Here is an 18,312-nt window from a genome sequence, read left to right as displayed (position 1 = left end):
CATCATTACATCACTATTGACAATAGATGATGTCAGAGCTTATCTCCTTCCCCTTCCTGTACAATGACCTCTATATAGATAACACTGACCCATCATTACATCACTACTGACAATAGATGATGTCACAGCTTATCTCCTTCCCCTTCCTGTACAATGACCTCTATATAGATAACACTGACCTATCATTACATCACTACTGATAATAGATGATGTCACAGCTTATCTCCTCCCCCTCCCTGTACAATAACCTCTATATAGATAACACTGACCCATCATTACATCACTACTGACAATAGATGATGTCACAGCTTATCTCCTCCCCCTCCCTGTACAATAACCTCTATATAGATAACACTGACCCATCATTACATCACTACTGATAATAGATGATGTCACAGCTTAACTCCTCCCCCTCCCTGTACAATGACGTCTATATAGATAACACTGACCCATCATTACATCACTACTGACAATAGATGATGTCACAGCTTATCTCCTTCCCCTTCCTGTACAATGACCTCTATATAGATAACACTGACCTATCATTACATCACTACTGATAATAGATGATGTCACAGCTTATCTCCTTCCCCTTCCTGTACAATGACCTCTATATAGATAACACTGACCTATCATTACATCACTACTGATAATAGATGATGTCACAGCTTATCTCCTCCCCCTCCCTGTACAATAACCTCTATATAGATAACACTGACCCATCATTACATCACTACTGACAATAGATGATGTCACAGCTTATCTCCTCCCCCTCCCTGTACAATAACCTCTATATAGATAACACTGACCCATCATTACATCACTACTGACAGTAGATGATGTCACAGCTTATCTCCTCCTCCTCCCTGTACAATGACCTCTCTATAGCAGCGACAAATGTGCTTGTATATTAGGGAGTCAGAACAGAGAGCTGTTGGTCATCATACTTGTATTGAAGCCTTCATATAGATTTATTACTTACAAATACATCCCTAAACACATTTTAATTGACCTTGTATAAAATTCCCATTATAACAAATAGTAAATAATCAGATGTTTTAGTATTTCAAAAATTATCTATATTAGAAATAAAAATATAAATTCGGGATTTCATATCCAGCATTTGAAACGGAAGAAATCTTGCAGGTCTTCATCATCCTCTGACTTATTGTGGATGCCGGCGTAGACTTTTTTGAGCAGGTTTGTTTTGAATTTTGCTTCTAGAATAGTTATATACTTCTCCAGAGAACCTGAAATGGTATAAAAATAAAACTGAGAATTTTATGATTTATGATATATACACATATGCCCATAGAAGGGCCTGCACATATCAGGAAAACAGAAGATCTGTAACTCTTATTTGGTGAATCAGTGTGGGCCAATCTCCAGTGACATCAGTGCAGAGGAGGATGAATATTATGTGGGTGAGAACCTGTCCCAAGGTTCCCTAAACTACCAGCCCCCGCAGGTAGGGCATGAAATGTCCTTTCTAGAATCCTTTCTTATGTGAAATGTCACCCACTTACGTGTGAAAAATCTCCTCCAAAGTCATGGGAAAATGAGCAGAGAAGAGTCATATTTTGAATGAGATGCGTCAAGTTTGCCACAGATGCTTGAGGTTCTGTGAGCTACAAAACTGAAGATACAGGCAGTAAAAGAAAAGCGGAAACTGGATCTTTATCTTCAGCTCACATTTCCAATTATGTTTTTACCTGCCTGTTTGCTATTTGAAAGATGAGATAATTATCTTTAATATGAAGAAGCATGGTTGTGGGCACTGCAGAACTGAATATAAGGGTATCTTAATTGCCTCTCCCCCTGGAGCATCTTAACTTGACTCATTTCAGGCAAAATATGACTATTTTCTGCTCATTTTCACATGATTTTGGATGAGATTTATTAATAAGTAAACAGATGAGATTTCTAGAATCCGCTCATCAATGTGAAAGGACATTTCATACCATACCTGACGGGGCTGGTAGTGTAATGGGGGTAAAATCTGGTGACAGCGTCCATTAAAAAAAAAAAGTTACAGTTGCACCAAGGATGGACATGTAATATTTTATGTAGTAATGTCACACACCCCCTCTTGGACATGCAGTCTGACCCTTATACTAGGGGCTATTGTTAGATTTATCTGGTATAGGAGACTTATTTCACCACACTACAGGGTGTTAATGGGTTGCCATGGAAGCCAGAGGCCTACAATGGCCGCCAAGCCTGCCATGTAAGATCTGCCTTCATATATGAATGATCAGAAGCTTGGATATTGAACAAATAAATACATAATTGGAATCTCCACATCAGTAATCACCCACAGTGCTGGACTTGGGCCCCCAGGACCCTCAACTGTACAGCTACATGAAATATTACCTGATACCCCTCCGCACATTCCTACAACATAGCAGGACCATGGCTTTCCAGACCTAGACATGAACTGTTATGATCCGTCTAGTACCAGAACCGTGTGATAATAACGTCCCGTGGACAGATGTCAATTCACTGGAAGTAAACATAGAAGCTTTCCATACAATGACAGCAAGCAGAGATCTAGAAAACCATGAGAAATTGATACAGAAAGTATGTTGGAAAATTGTAGAACTTTTCCTCACACAAACCATATCAATTATTTGCTGAAAGGGGACAACCCCTTTAAAGAGTTAAAGAAGAGGACAGCATTACGGTCTGTCACACTAAAGCTAGGGGGATTGAAAATCATACCATTAAAAAGGGATAGGGAGAGTATTTCATTAGTATGCTCAGATTTTTTTTTACCTGACAGGTGTCCTTTAAGGGGTTAATATATGAAGCTCGCTGTTACACGCATTTTATGTCTGCCTGAATAATTCATCCGCTTTCAGGCTTCCTATTACCATATGTTGTTCTTTGTCCTTTAGGCTCGAGCAGCCCCCCACCTTAGGGGCTGCTTACCTCATGTACACAAAATATATAAGGCTACATTCACACTACGTCAGCTCATGCTCGCCCCCCGCCCTCTCCATTGAGATACATGGCGCACAGGGCCATAATACGGGAAAAGATAGGACATGTTCTATCTTTTCCCCAGCTATGGAGCTGTACAGTGCCGCACGTGTGCTGCACCATATGGCTCCGTACCGTTCAGTGCGCCCATTGCCGGCCTATGGGGGACGTATATACGGCCACAAGCTTGCGCCTTATATACGCCCCCCAACGGTCGTGTGAATGAAGCCTAAGTGATGATTTCCGGATATTAGAGTTTCGGTCTAAAGACAATAACCTGTTGTGTTATGTAAATATTAACCGAATTGTCATTTTGTGGTCTTTTTTCACAAGTAAAATGCAAAATTCCAGAATTAATAGCGATTAGCATATGAAGTGATCATTTCTGAATAGTTCCACTTCACTTGAATACATGTTGTCCTCATTGCTACAATTATAATGGATGTCACTTATTAGATGTAAATTTGGATCGATCACAATTGGGCAGATTTACTTACCCGGTCCGTTCGCGATCCAGCGGTGCGTTCTCTGCGGTGGATTCGGGTCCGGCCGGGATTCATCAAGGTAGTTCCTCCGCCGTCCACCAGGTGGCGCTGCTGCGCTGCTGCACTGAAAAGCATCTGAAAGCACTCAAGTTCACCGAGCCGGACCAAGTGAAGGTAAGCGCGTCCCAAGCGACACTTTTATTGTTTTAAATGCGGCGTTTTTTCCGAATCCGTTGGGTTTTCGCTCGGATTCCGATGCGCCACAATCCGATCGCGTGCGCCAAAATCCCGGGGCAATACAGGGAAAATCGGCGCAAATCGGAAATATTCGGGTAACACATCGGGAGACCGCGAATCAGGCCCTTAGTAAATGACCTCCAATGTGTGTAAGGAAAAGAAAAGTGAAGAACGGAGGTTTAACGTATCAATTAAAAATCCCATTGACAACAATGTAAATTTTAAGTCATCCGTTATGTTACGTTTAGGCAGTGATCCGTTATCCATGCGTTTTTTAGACGGAAAAAATGGCAGCGGCATTTTTCCTCAGTTTGGAAAAAAACACATGGATGACGGATCGATGCCAAAATGTCCATATTGGATGTCATAAAATTTACATTGACGTCAATGGGATTTTTAACTTGTACGTTAAACCTCCGTTCTTTCCTTTTTTTAACGGAGGTAACGAACTGAAATTTGAACTGTAGTGTCAACTAAGCCCAAATTTTTCAATTAAGCACTGAGCAAACCTTGGATTCTCCGTTCTGCTAAGCGTGGAGGGTTGTTTTTATTCACTAGTCCCACCGAGTTTCTCCTAAAATGGCTGTTGACGTCTACTGGGAAACTTCCCCTGCACTGCACTAAACTGGGACAATATTGGGGACACGTCTGGGAAGGGAGGAGTTAATAGAGCAACAGAGACAATTTATGAAATCTTCCGCCCGGATGAAGGATTGTACACTAAGAACACTTACATGCTGGTGTGTGCCGCTCTTCTTTTAGCTCATTGTTTTTACAAAAAAAGGCTTTAAAAACTCCAGGATCAAATAACATCTATGGATCCTGAAGCCCATTTTTTTGTGGAAGCAAGGGGATAAGAAGCTAAAAGAAAAGCAGACTCTAATGCGCTTGGTTTACAACCCTTCGTCCTGATAGTAGGTTTCCTATAAATTTTGTTTACTGGGTCAAGGGTTGCTTCGTGTACTTACTCTCTGGGATCATGAGACGTCACCTTCATTCTCCATGGTAATTCATTTCCTGGGTTGTCCTCTGGTCCAAGGAAGGCCACTCATTGGCTAAAGGGGGTGCCATGCCCCCCCACGGAAATAAAGGGCAGAGACAGGCCGAAAACCGGAAGTAGCGGAGCAACGTGAGCCAGAGTGGGGTAAGTATGGATTCCTTTTCCCAGCCATATATTCCATAATCCTAGAAAACCCCTTTAATACTCTCTATATCCCTTGATTAAAAGTTGTTTTGGGACGTGTCCTTATGTAATAGTGAGTTACAGGAATATATTGGATATATATCGGGTTATTTCTGTCGGGCAAATATCAAATTGAAATACATTTATACAAATGAGCTTCCAATTATGAAAAATCTCCATAAATGTTCTAACACCACGTATTCTGCACAGCGGACACATTTCTTACTCAGCTCTGTTGTTACTTACCTATTCCCATAATTTTCCCATAAGAAATCATACTATCCGGCAGACGAGTGTCATCATACTTCTCATTTTTCATAAGCAGACGTATAATCTCCCCGGGGATGAACGCATCATCAAACGACCGCTCCTGGGATGGTTTTTGGGGGTACTGACAATAGACGTCTACTGCGCCAAGAGGATCAGTCTTTACCAGAAGGTCGGCCAGCTCCGTGTAGGCATCAGGAACCTAGAAATGAGCGTTAAACACAAACATGTGTTCTTAAGGGGCTGAAAAACACGGTTGCTTGCTTCCAAAAACAGATCCACCACTGACTGTGAGTAGTGTGTAGTTTTGCCACAGAGCTAAAGATGCAATACCGACACCAACCATGATCAGGCGTGGTAAGTGCCGGTATTAGACAAAGTGGGGCCCTGGGCAAAACTAAAAGTGTGGCCCCAAAATAAAACTTATTTTATGAACAGTCACAGTCAGTAAGAGGCTCCTTTAGCCCTGCACAATAATATCACTTTGTAGTTACACCCAGTAGTAGGTAAGTATCTGTAATATGGGGCTGTAGGAGAATGTTATAGATCAGTGATGGCTAACCTATGGCACTGGTGCCAGAGGTGGCACTCAGAGCCATTTCTGTGGGCACCCAGGCCATCACCAGAGATGAGTCCAGGTATCTTCCTGCAGTCCCAGACAGCCCAGGACTTGCTGTGCACAGAGCTATTTTAAAGTGACAGCTCTACCTGGGGCTTTATTGGTGTCCTCAGGGGCTGGTATCAATGAAAACTGTGACAGAGAAGAGAGTATAAATCCGAAATTAAATTTCTGTGTTGGCACTTTGCGATAAATAAGCGGGTCTTTGTTGTAGTTTGGGCACTCGGTCTCTAAAAGGTTCGCCATTACTGTTATAGATGATAGGGAGATTGATGATAGAAGATAAATAGGAAAGATGATAAAGATTATAGATAGATGATAGATTTATAGATGCAGAAATATAAAGTAGATTATATATAGATAGATGATAGATAATACATAGGAAATAGATAGGTAGATAGAAGATATTTATAAGTAAATAGATATATAAAAAGCTAGATGGATAAATGGTTAGATATATAGATAGGAAATAGACAAATTATAGGAGATGGATAACTAGACAGAGAGATGATAGAAGGGAGATAGATAATAAGCATCTTCACCCTGACATTCGCCCAAGAAGTATTAAAATAGCAATATATCCTCTGCCCCAAAAGTCCACATGCAGGGGGCCCCTTTAGGACAGGGGGCCCAGTGCAAATGCCCAGTTTGCCTCCCCCTAATGCCGGACTGGGGTGTGGTGCTCTTTTTGAAATAATGGAACCGCCGGACCAACCAAAAAAATCCCCTATATAGCAGTCAATGAATAACACAGAATTCTCTACCTCTGGTGCCATTTTAATAACTTCTCGATATAAATCTGCAGCATCCGCCACAGTTTTGCCGGTACGTGACAGAGCGCGTGCTAAACCCAGGCGATGCAGGAAGGAGCTGCTGTTCACTGACACAGGGCCAGAAGATTGGTCTACATATGGGAAATAAGAGCGAGAATCTAGAAATGTCATCATTTATTTATCAGTTCATACAGTGATACATCCCGTCCATTACATCTCATTAATATGTAAGAAGAGCTCGCAGCTTATATCCCAGCACTCATAGACTTACATATAGCTATTCCAATATGTATATAAATACCATCCAAAATACAGGGGTCACACAAGTGGGATTTCTGCAGACCTATATGCACTTACTATATTGTAAGTATTATAGCTGGAGGGGATGCAAAGGTACATGTTGTAACCAGGCCTTTAAATAATGGAAAAAAATCACTTACCTTCAGTAAGCACAGGCTTGTCTTCTGTAGTAGTAGACTTTTCCTGTGCCGGTGCTGACTGATCTGAAGATTTTACTGATCCAGCTCCATTCACTACCTGCGGTCTGGATGTGGTCGCCACCGCTGTTTTAGAAGATACAGCTCCAGCTCGCCCTCTGGTGGATATGAAAAAAATTTTTAGAGTATTTTTGTTGCAATAATATGAACTGTGATGTCCAGTGTTGAGATAGACAAAGACTCTTGGATTCATAATAATGAATAAGAAGAAGTCACAACCCTATAAATAATGAAAGGTGACATCATCAAGCTAAAATCCATGAGGACAACATTCCAGTTCTCATTAAATGGATTGGCCAGCTTTTATATAAGTTGCCTTTACTGTCTTAATAATAATCCCTGAATGTTCAACAAGGCATTTAGCAGTTCTGCTACTTAACTTTAGTGCTGTCTGCAAACTCTAATCGATCTTTGTTTACATGTCTGAGCGCTGATGAATAGGAGGAGCTGCAGCAGGAGATTATGACTTATCCTGATTCCCCGCTCCACTCTCCCTGTGTTTGTCAGTGAGTCGGACTGCAGAATATATTCAGTATTCAGACCTGATGCACAGAGGTACAGTGGGTGACACCATATTCTACAGACTGAAGCGGGGAGAAACAGGAAGTTGTGTGTATATGCAGAGGGCAGCATGGTGAGAACAGGGAAAGGCAGAAGCTCTCAGAGGAGGCAAAAGTACAGGTACATATACAGACAGCGACTTGTTTAATGGAGGAGATTTATTGAAAAATGGCCAACCTCATTAGTTGATGTAGTGGCAGGTTGAGCATGTGTTTAGCCTCTCTATTCAATTCTATGGGAGTGGTTGGAAATTACCGGCAACTTGTAATGCTCCTGTAGTTCTATATGGGGGGGTCAGGACTCAACCAGCTGGTCCATCAATTGGTCAGGACGGGACCTCTATACCCATAAACAATGGAGGATGTTTCCCATGATTGTTGGGGTCCCAGTAGGTGGCCCCCCACTAATCAGATTTGTGTGCCTTTATTTAATAGGCTAAACTTACACTTCCAATCCAAGCTCCTTAAGTAAAGCATAATTTTTCTCCAAAAGAAATCATTAACATGAAGCTTCTTTTACACTACCCCCCAAACTGTTCACCTATAACAATACCTTATTGTATTAGGTTCCAGGTTACATTTAAGGGTTCACTTACTTTTTCTTTCAGTGCAATGTAAAGTCTTACCTGGCAGCTACAGCGGATGATGATTTTGTATTGGTTCCTCCAGGACTAAGCGTTTTACTGTCTGTTTTAGTGTTGGCTGCTCCTGGTTTATTGTTGCCCCCTATAGCTTTTACAGTTTTGGGGTTGCTTCCTCCAGGTACAACGGATGGGGGACCGCTCATTCCAGATGTAGCTGCTCCTCCTCTTTTGGATGGAGGACAAGGTCTGGATAAAGTTGCTGTTACTTTGGAGGCTTGAGTGACTCCTTTCCCTTTTGATGCTTCTCCTGTGCGAGACGCTACCTCTTTACCAGTAGGAGCCTCAGGTGGATTTTTCTGTATTTTTGATTCCTGAGTTGTCTTCCGCTCCTGCCACCACTTCTGAGCTGCAACAAATGAAATGTTTCACAAAACTACACGTTTAAGATCACCTTCACTACTTAAGGACTTGGTCCTCTTAGTGGTGTATGATTACCATATATACTTAAGTATTAGTTAAGGCTTCTAATTTTCCCATAAAAAACTGACTCAAGTATAAGCCTAGGCTGGGAAATGCATTGGTCACAGCCTCCACCCAGTATTTAGCTGAGCAGCCCCCTTCCCCTCCATTATATAGTCAGCCAGCCCAAGCCCCTCAGTATATAGCCACCCAGCCCATACCCCTCAGTATATAGCCAGCCAGGCCTCCCATGACCCGAGTATATAGCCAGGCCCCTGCCCCCTGTATATAGCCAGTCAGTCCATGCCCCCAGTATATAGTAAGCCCCATGCCCCCCAGTATATAGCCACCCCCCTGCACCTCAGTATATAGCCAGCCAGTCCATGCCCCCCCAGTATATAGCCAGCCACCTGCCCCCCCAGTATTTAGCCAGCTAGATCTTGCACAACCCCACAATATAGCCAGCCCTGCCCACAGTATATAGCCAGCCCCCTGCACTCCAGTATATAGCCACCCCCCTGCACCCCAGTATATAGTCAGCCCCCTGCACCCCAGTATAAAGCCAGCCCCCTGCACCCCAGTATAAAGCCAGCCCCCTGCACCCCAGTATAAAGCCAGCCCCCTGCACCCCAGTATAAAGCCAGCCCCCTGCACCCCAGTATATAGCCAGCCCCCTGCACCCCAGTATATAGCCAGCCCCCTGCACTCCAGTATATAGCCAGCCCCCTGCACTCCAGTATATAGCCAGCCCCCTGCACTCCAGTATATAGCCAGCCCCCTGCACTCCAGTATATAGCCAGCCCCCTGCACTCCAGTATATAGCCAGCCCCCTGCACTAAAGTGTGTATATCCATCCCCCTGCACTGAAGTATATAGCCAGCCCATGTCCTCCAGTATATAGCCAGGCTCCTGCCTCCAGTATTCCCAGCACATAATAAAAAAAATAACCTCAGTACTCACCTTTCCAAGGTCCCTATACTCGAGTATATATAAGGTGTTGCTGTATGACCTGCAGCTGCGGTGAGTGTTAGTATTTGCTTACAAATACTCCACTAGAACTCCACTTTTGGCATGGGGCCCGGTCAGGTATAGGGGTCTTACATGTTAGTTCTGCAGGAGCAGCTCCTCTTGTTGGCATATTTTCCAGGCGAATACTGGCTTGGAAGCTGAGCTTTGAATTCTGAAGAGCGAGTTGTGCGTCTCCTGAAGATGGATTCTCATCGTACTGGGCAAGTTGTGCGTTACCCAGCAAGTACAAGGCATTGCTGTTACACGGAGAGGAGATGACCCCAAGCTGGCAGACCTTCAAATATACAGAAAAATGACATATGTTGACCTAATCTGGTCGTAGAGGTGACATTTTTCATTAATTCTAAACTTCTATGCTTTTGAAGGACACTTACAGGCATTTCCATGTTTATACTGACCCCATCATGAGAGAAGGGTTAATATATATAAAAGAGTATTCAGGTGTAATGTACCTTCTCTTGGAGGTCTACCAGCTTCTTACAACCAGGAATGGAGGACAGACGGATCAGCGCAGACATTGCCTGACATCTTCTCTGTATCCAGTCTTCTACAGCAGATGTTTCTTCAACCATGAACTCAAGGAGACCAAAGCAAGCTTCCAGCAGCGTCCACTCCAAGTCCTGAGTGAGCACTCCTCTATACAGACACTGGCACGTGGCCCTTGCAGCCCAATCTGTAACACTGACACAGCAATGGGTAGGTCATAGAGAGAGGGACAAGGATAAAAGAGGTTACAGGTTTAAAAAAGGTGTGAGTATAGTATATTTATTGTTTTACAGCCCCAACCATGATTTTTAATTCCTTGACAATCCCTTTAAATATCTTGGACATTTATTTAGGGTTTAAAGGAACTCTAAAGGAAATTTTTTAATTCTGCTTAAGAACAAAACGTCCAATGAGGGGTGTTACCAGAGCCTCTCTGTGGTGTAGCTTCACAGGCTGTTACACTGTGAAGGAGCAGAGGAAGGGGGAATGCCAAGGAAGCAAAGGGAGAGGAGACAGTTTAACAGCCTGTGAAACTACAGCACAGATGGGTGCTGGTTACACCCCCCATGGCCCTTCTTGCTCATAAGCATAATTTTATTATATTTTTGAAGGAAGGAGGAAATGGATAACAAATATAACAGTCATGGTACTTGGATGTATAAGTAAGTTTCCCTGGTTTATCATGCTTACTTTTGATTTAAGTAAATTTCCTTTAAGACGGTTTTTGTACAATTTTATCGCTAGTCCTTGGGAAAGGGGTGTGACCTTACAGGAAAATGGTCTTGTGCCAATAAGCATGGAAATGTGCCATATAATAAGCCAACTAATACGGGGTGCAAAGTATGAATCTTCAAGTGGAATATTCTCTTTGTATGTAAACAGTTAATCATTAGCCTGCTTATCTATCTGAAGTAGAGGGGTTTTGGATACACTACTCACTACAGGAGAAAGAAGCTGTGTTAGGTTCACAATGTATATTCCAAACCTCCCAACCTCCCCGGACCCAGCAGAACAGTGCCAGATTTCCGCTCTCCATCCGGGCAGGAGACATGTTCCAGGGCATCAACTTTGCCAACATTCTCCGGACGCCAACAGAGTTAAAAATTGAGAGCCATCAGCTCCCTGTACTATCCCTGTGCCTCTGCTACCGCTGTGTGCAGGGAGCCACCAGGCGCAATGTGATGATATCATCTGCCTGTCGGCCTCAGTGCTACATACAGTAGAAGGAGAGGAGAGCTGTTGTGGGGGAACGAGGAGAGGTGAGAAGGAAACAAGGAGGTGAGGAGACACAGTATCAGAGGGATCTGCCAAGGGGGCATAATTACATGAGGAAGCTGCTGCAGGGGCACAATATAGGGGGAGCGGCTGGGGGGGAACAATATAAGGGGGCTTTAATATGAGTTGGATCTGGGGGGGGGCTTTATCAGAAGATGTACAATGTGAAGTGGAGCTACAGAGGGGCACAGTAAGGGTGGATCTGCTGGGGGGCACCATAAGATGGGGAGCTGTTAGAGGGGCACAATATTAGGGGGGCTACAATGTTACAGGGAGCTAAAGGGAACACAATCTGAGGGGGAGATGGAGGGTACTTGGAGGAGTTTTTCCCAGCATTTAAAAATCATGTCAACCGCAGTCCACAAATAGCGACATACTAAGCGGTTCTACAGCTCACCCCTAACTAAAATGTAATACCACACCCAACCTGTATTTATAAGTGGCACTCTTTTGGGAAGAAGCAGTAATGTTTTCTCTACTCCTGGACAGCAGTTTTAGGTTTGCAATAGTAAGAAATACGGCATTGGGGTACTTACATGTGGAGAACTTGCTGTGGAGTCATTAATGATGTAGAGGTGTTCACAGGAAGGGTCTTCAGGACTTTCCCAAATTGCATAAAACCCCTGAGTAACTGAACATTGAGAGGACACAAGAGATTCTCCGCCAGAAGAACCGAACTAAAAATAGAGGTCAATGACATCCATCATCACTAAAACGTATTATTACAATACTGAGATGTCCCACAACGGTTACAAGGCCCCATAGTAGTGACTGACAGAAAGCTCCTATCCCATTGATGGACACATAACCCAAAAAGCTAAGAAAACCATCTATAAATGACTATAATGGGTGAAGTCAATCTGATTTAGTTTTTTGTCTGCAACAATGCTGCCATCTACAGGTAGAACCATGGAACTACATTAAATACAATAGCCAATATTAATCATCAGTGTCAATTGAAGACTGGCATATGAATAATTTGGCGCACCCTGAGCGCCCAACACACTTAAACTGAGTGTACTCAGCTTAACAGGAGTGCGCCACAATTATGTTGGGATTTCCAATATAATTTCTGGTGGCTGGTGCAAATCCACCCCAGAACGCCCCTTCAGGTGCACACACAGAGCAGCCACAACACAAAACTGGAACAAATGCTTCAAAAATACATGTGCAAGCAGTTTGCACATGTATTTATGTGCTTATTGCGCTCTTGTTTATACAGTAGCAGTCTTGCTACTTACTTCTGTACGGTGTGCAGATGAATAGGAGATGCTGTAGCAGGAGAGCTATGACTCATCCTGTTCCCTCCCCCTTCACTCTCCCAGTGATGCCATGAGGATGGCCTGGAGCAGTGAGAGCGAGGAAGCTGTGTATATATGCAGATGGCAGATTGGTGAGAACAGGGAAAGGCTGTAGCTATCAAAGGAGGCAAAGTCACGTGTGCGTATAGATATAGAGACATGTGTACTGGGAGAGTTTTATTGAAAAGAGGCCAACCCCTTTAAGGACACCGACCTTCAGGACATGGCATTTTTTTATCTTCCAACAAATAATCTGCAGGACGAGTATGCTCACCCTAATGTAGAAAGTATTTGCTAATTAGGACGAGCATATATTTGTGTGGGAAATTGGTTAAAGGAGTTTTCTATGGGTTGAAAAACTTGGCTGCTTTCTTCCAAGAACAGTTCCTGCCCTGATTATGGATAGTGTATGGTATTGTGGTTCAGCTCTGTTCTTCTCTATCCAGCCTGCTGCAATACCAGCAGATACCATGGTCAGGTGCGGCACTGGTTTTGGAAGAAAGCAGCCATATTTTAAAAAAACATTTAAAAAATCCCCAGTTATAATCTCACGCATCTGCCAAGTGCTTTACCACTGACCTCTCCTGTACAGCCAGATTCTGTATGAAGTCCTCTAGGCCCTGCTGGAGATGTAGGACGGCTTCTTCTACTCTTCCTCCAAGACCATCTTCTTGCTCTAGAAGAGCCAGACCCACATAACACCTACATCCCAGACACAAAAGTACATACATAGTTAAAATAAATGATCATTTTGTAATTACAAGTCTGCACTAATAAAGCAATGATATATTTATACTGTTCTACCTGACTCATCCGCCATATTGAGGTTTTCTTATGTATAATAAATATATATTTAAAAGTGAACCTGGAAGCATGTCATAGAACAGGAAGAGCTGGGCAGATTATACCTAGTGTCCTATCTGCTGGCAGCATGTTATAGAGTAGGTGGAACGGAGCAGACTATAACTAGTGTCCTATCTGCAGGCAGCATGTTATAGAGCAGGTGGTGCTGAGCAGATTGTACATAATGTTCTATCTACAGGCAGCATGTTATAGAGCAGGTGGAGCTGAGTAGATTGTACATAGTGTCCTATCTGCAGGCAGCATGTTATATATAAGGAGGAGCTGAGCAGATTGTACATAGTGTCCTATCTGCAGGCAGCATGTTATAGAGCAGGTGGAGCTGAGCAGATTGTACATAGTGTCCTATCTGCAGGCAGCATGTTATATATAAGGAGGAGCTGAGCAGATTGTACAGTGTCCTATCTGCAGGCAGCATGTTATAGAGCAGGTGGAGCTCAGCAGACTATACATAGTGTCCTATCTGCAGGCAGCATGTTGCAGAGCATGTGGAGCTGAGCAGACTATACCTAGTGTCCTATCTGCAGGCTACATGTTATACAGCAGGAGGAGCTGAGCAGATTATACACAGGCCTAGATTTAGTAACTGCTTGCATATGTATTTATATAGCGTCTCTGACAGTATTGTATTGCGGCTGCACTATATGCGTCACATCACAATACTGTGCATCCATGTCAACAAGTCTGACATAATTGTGGCGCAGGTCCGTTAAACAGCGTGCACCAGAAAAAAAACTGGTGCACTCAGTCTATGCGTTTTTTTGCACGTTGTGCAGTTTGCTTCACTAATAATGAATCTGGGCCTTAGTGTCCTATCCACAGGCAGCATGTTATAGAGCAGAAGAAGCTGACCAGATTGTATATAATGTCCTATCTGCAAGCAGCATCTTATAGAGCAATAGGAGCTGAGCAGATTGTACATAGTGTCATATCTGCAAGCAGCATGTTATAGAGCAATAGGAGCTGAGCAGATTGTACATAGTGTCCTATCTGCAGGCGGAATATTATAGAGCAGGAGGAACTGAGCAGATTGTACATAATGTCCTATCTATAAATAAGTTATAGAGCAGGAGCAGCTGGGCAGACTCTATATAGTGTTACTGATGTTTGGTGCACCCATTAGGCAGGTTCGTAGGCCGCTGACCACCCTGACTCTTTCTATAAATTTTGCTGTGATCATAAGACAAGCTCTTTAATTTCCAGAGAAAATGAAACACTTTCAACTTGGAAAACTAATAATGATGGAATTCTGTCAATGGTATGGAATGACCCTGCCCTGACACCGCCTCGTATATCGCTGCCATACATTTACTGTATACTGCTAGAGATGTGCACTGTATTGGGCCAAGTATAACTGTACGTCTAGATAAATAGATGACACAACCGTGTCCTGCAGAAGATCTGAAGGGAGACATGGCGTCACCTGGCAATGGGCGATGCGGGACGCAGTGCCAGGGAGTTCTGGAAGAACATCAGCGCCTCTTTGTTTTGTTTCCGTAGTAACAAGTGTCTTCCCACATGAAGATTGTATCGCCAGTTATTCGGATCCAGAGAAAGCGCATCCTTATATTTCAGGAACGCCTGTGTGAGCGGACTCTCCTCGCCCAGGGATGAGGCGCTGCTCTGCAATAAATAAGAAAGATGAGAACAAATATGAAAGGGAACAAACATAAAAGCCAAACTAATACCTATGTATAGTTAGATCTTCATCTAATAGTCTGCTTGATTCTCTTTCCAGTGAATTTCTATTATTGACATTGTGGCGTCTAAATCCATTGCAAATTATAAAAATTGATAAACGGACAAGTTCTGAATGTGTATGGTAATGGTTTACTCATATTGGGAAAAGAATCCATTCCCAACTTTCGTGATGGAAAATGAGGGACACATTGGGGCTTATTTACTAAGGGTCGCGGATCGCACTTTAGTCGGACTGATCACAGTTTTCGGGATTTGTGCAGCTTTGACAGGTATTTAACAGGTGTCTGCGTTGGGATTGTGTCGCCCGCGATCGGATTTTGGCACAGCTGCGCTGGCTTCCATGCTACAGAAATCGGGGGGCTTCCCGTTGGACGATTCGACTGATTCGGACTGAGCGCGGGATTTAAGATTCAAATTGTGGCGCAAGACAATTCACTTACATGCACCAGGAAGAAGAAGGTGAACTCTGTCGGACCTGAGCGGGGAAGTGACGCATGCAGGATATCGGGCGCACGATCTTAGTGAATCGCGGCACAGTGCATTATCGTCGGACAATGCACTTTCTGTGAACTCCTCGGGACCAGGTAAGTAAATGTGCCCCATTGTGTCCTGGGCCCCGCCCCCTTCCACCTCTATTATTCCCGCACACTATAATACACAAATTAATGACACTCACACTTTATAATGTACCCTTAATGACCTCCACATAGTGTAATGCCCTCTTCCTGTGACACTCCACCATGTTTAATTGACACCTTCCTTTGGACTCCCTAATTTCGCTCACCAACATATAATGCCTCTCCTTCCTTTAGACCCCTCGTATATAATAGTGAGCCTCACTAATAATGCAGCAGTTTTCTATAGCCCCACACTCATAAAGGCCCCTTTACATTTAGTCCCTCACCTTCCCTCACTTTCTGTAACCCCCTCCCTTACACTGTGACATCCCTCACAAACATGCTTGTTTCTCAGCCACTACTGTGCCTGTGTGGCTCTGAAACCGTGAGGCGTGATGACATCATCGCATTACGTCTAATGGCCTCAGCCACACACAGTAGCGGCAGAGGCCTATTGGTGGAGGAGATAACGGCTCCCTGGTAATCACCAGACATTGGGAAGAAACTTCATGCCCAAAAATTGAGGAGGTAGTTAGTCTGGTAAACACCAGCTGTACTTACAAGGACATCTCCTTCCAAGAAAGATGATACTAAAAGTTTAAGAAAGATTTGGAAATATGACTCTTTTGCCTTTACTACCAAGAGTAAAAGGCTGATGAATTAGTCCAGCTCAGGTCACAGTTTTCTGTTTCTGGTTCATATCAATTGGTTAAAGGACAACTATTGCGAGATTACGTGATGGTAGATGTTTGTTACTCACCTATCTGTCTAAAAAGTTTAAAAAAAACACTGAAAATACTCACCTAAACTCTTCTTTGTCTTGATCTTCACTAATCTTGACACACCGGTATCACCTAAAAAAAGAGGCTTTATAAAAAGCAGTCCGGAGCACAGGGGTGCAATGTCCAGTGTTCCGGGCTGCTAATTATTCACATGAGAGGTGTGAATTCACGCCTCCTGCGTGATAGATGCCTCCCTCTCCAACATGAGGCATGAATAATTAGCAGCCCAAAGCGCCAGACATCTTGCTCCCACGTTCCTTTTTATAAGTCTTTTTTTAAGTGACCCCGCCGTGTCAAGATTAGCTAAGATCAAGGTAAAGAGGAGTTTAAGTGAGTATTTTCAGTGGGTTTTTTTTTTTACTTTTTCTGACTGGTAGATTTCCTTTAAAGGCCTGCATTTCGTCTTAATAAAAGTTTCTAAGATATTCAAATCGGGCTCTGCCACAATCTAATTTAATCACGCCCCGGTGCCTCGTGACACCACCTACGGATCATTTAGAGAGCCAATGACGTCAGGTGCTCTGCAGAGCACCTCAAGCTGATTTGCATATCTTATAAACTTTTATATCAACGAAATGCGGGCCTTCACTGTTATAATAAAAGAAGATGCATGCTACAAGGGATGGGGAGGCGAATAATACACATCTACCATCAGTTAATGTGATGGTAGTATTGCTTTAGTGGTTTTACATCTAGTTGTACTCTTACAAATATTCTTTCATTACCCTTCATGGAAAGCGTGTGCCTAGCTTCTTCTGCGTCATGTCTCCATAGTGTCATGGACACTTGGACTAAACTTACCCTTTATGGTACCAGAATTGCCTTAAAGGAAACCTACCACCACGGATCTTCTTATTATATGTGAGGATAGCCCTTTTATTCCCTAATATGCTAATTATCTAAAGAGGCTACTGGGGCATGGAATAGATGGAGCTGAGGCTACACGGCGCGGCTACTCCACGACCCAGTAGCCTGTTTGATCCTCCTACCAGATATCTACGACACGCAACTACGAGAAGCTCTAGATATCTGGTAGGAGGATCAAAGAGGCTACTGGGGCATGGAGTAGCCGCGCCGTGTAGCCTCAGCTCCGGCTACTCCACACCCCAGTAGCCTCTTTAGATAATTAGCATATTAGGGGAATAAAAGTTATAAAAAGATTGCGGGATGTGAGGATTATCCCTTAAAAGGGCTATCCTGACATATGATAGAGGCACCTACCACCCGATCTACCTTACTAGGTAGATCCGTGGTGGTAGGTTTTCTTTAACTACACGTTCTGTGCCATATCACCAAAATTGTCTGCTTTGGAATATATTAGATCAATCTATAAGGGTGCATGCACTCGAACGTGTACCTGCTACGGGCGGCTACGGGCACACGTCGGGCGCGCTGAAGAGGATAGACAATAATGGTGCACAGCCGTTCTTACGGCCAAAGATGGAGCACGCTCTATCATTTTTGCGGCCACGGTTCGGGATGGTGAGAACGCGTTGTGCTCACTGTACTTAGCCCATAGACAACTATAGGGGACGTATATGCAGCGGTAAATTTACGGCCGTATATACGTCCCCCATACGTTTGTGTGCATGGGCCCTAAGCACATCTTTATTT

General features: G+C 43.5%; 1 protein-coding gene across 2 annotated transcripts in view; it reads right to left on the bottom strand.

Annotated features, from left to right (window-relative positions):
* Window positions 1–24: 24 nt before the first annotated feature.
* LOC140121147 (uncharacterized) overlaps window positions 25–18,312 on the bottom strand; it is a 52,076-nt gene continuing 33,788 nt past the window's right edge. Inside the window, exons 12-21 of one of the 2 annotated variants that reach the window (XM_072140413.1) lie at window positions 15,022–15,221; window positions 13,317–13,439; window positions 11,973–12,113; window positions 10,128–10,356; window positions 9,748–9,949; window positions 8,230–8,593; window positions 6,987–7,141; window positions 6,538–6,677; window positions 5,134–5,356; window positions 25–1,250 (exon numbers count right to left, since the gene is read on the bottom strand). In XM_072140413.1, the coding sequence (XP_071996514.1) occupies window positions 1,111–1,250; window positions 5,134–5,356; window positions 6,538–6,677; window positions 6,987–7,141; window positions 8,230–8,593; window positions 9,748–9,949; window positions 10,128–10,356; window positions 11,973–12,113; window positions 13,317–13,439; window positions 15,022–15,221 (1,917 nt within the window). In that variant the 3' untranslated portion in view covers window positions 25–1,110. The remainder of the gene's footprint in view (window positions 1,251–5,133; window positions 5,357–6,537; window positions 6,678–6,986; window positions 7,142–8,229; window positions 8,594–9,747; window positions 9,950–10,127; window positions 10,357–11,972; window positions 12,114–13,316; window positions 13,440–15,021; window positions 15,222–18,312) is intronic. The other variant, XM_072140414.1, reaches the window with a different exon arrangement.

This window comes from Engystomops pustulosus, chromosome 3 (genome assembly GCF_040894005.1).
Source record: "Engystomops pustulosus chromosome 3, aEngPut4.maternal, whole genome shotgun sequence".
In the NCBI taxonomy this organism is placed as follows: domain Eukaryota; kingdom Metazoa; phylum Chordata; class Amphibia; order Anura; family Leptodactylidae; genus Engystomops; species Engystomops pustulosus.
Note: the sequence above shows the minus strand (reverse complement) of the source record. Positions and strands in the feature narration are given on the sequence as shown.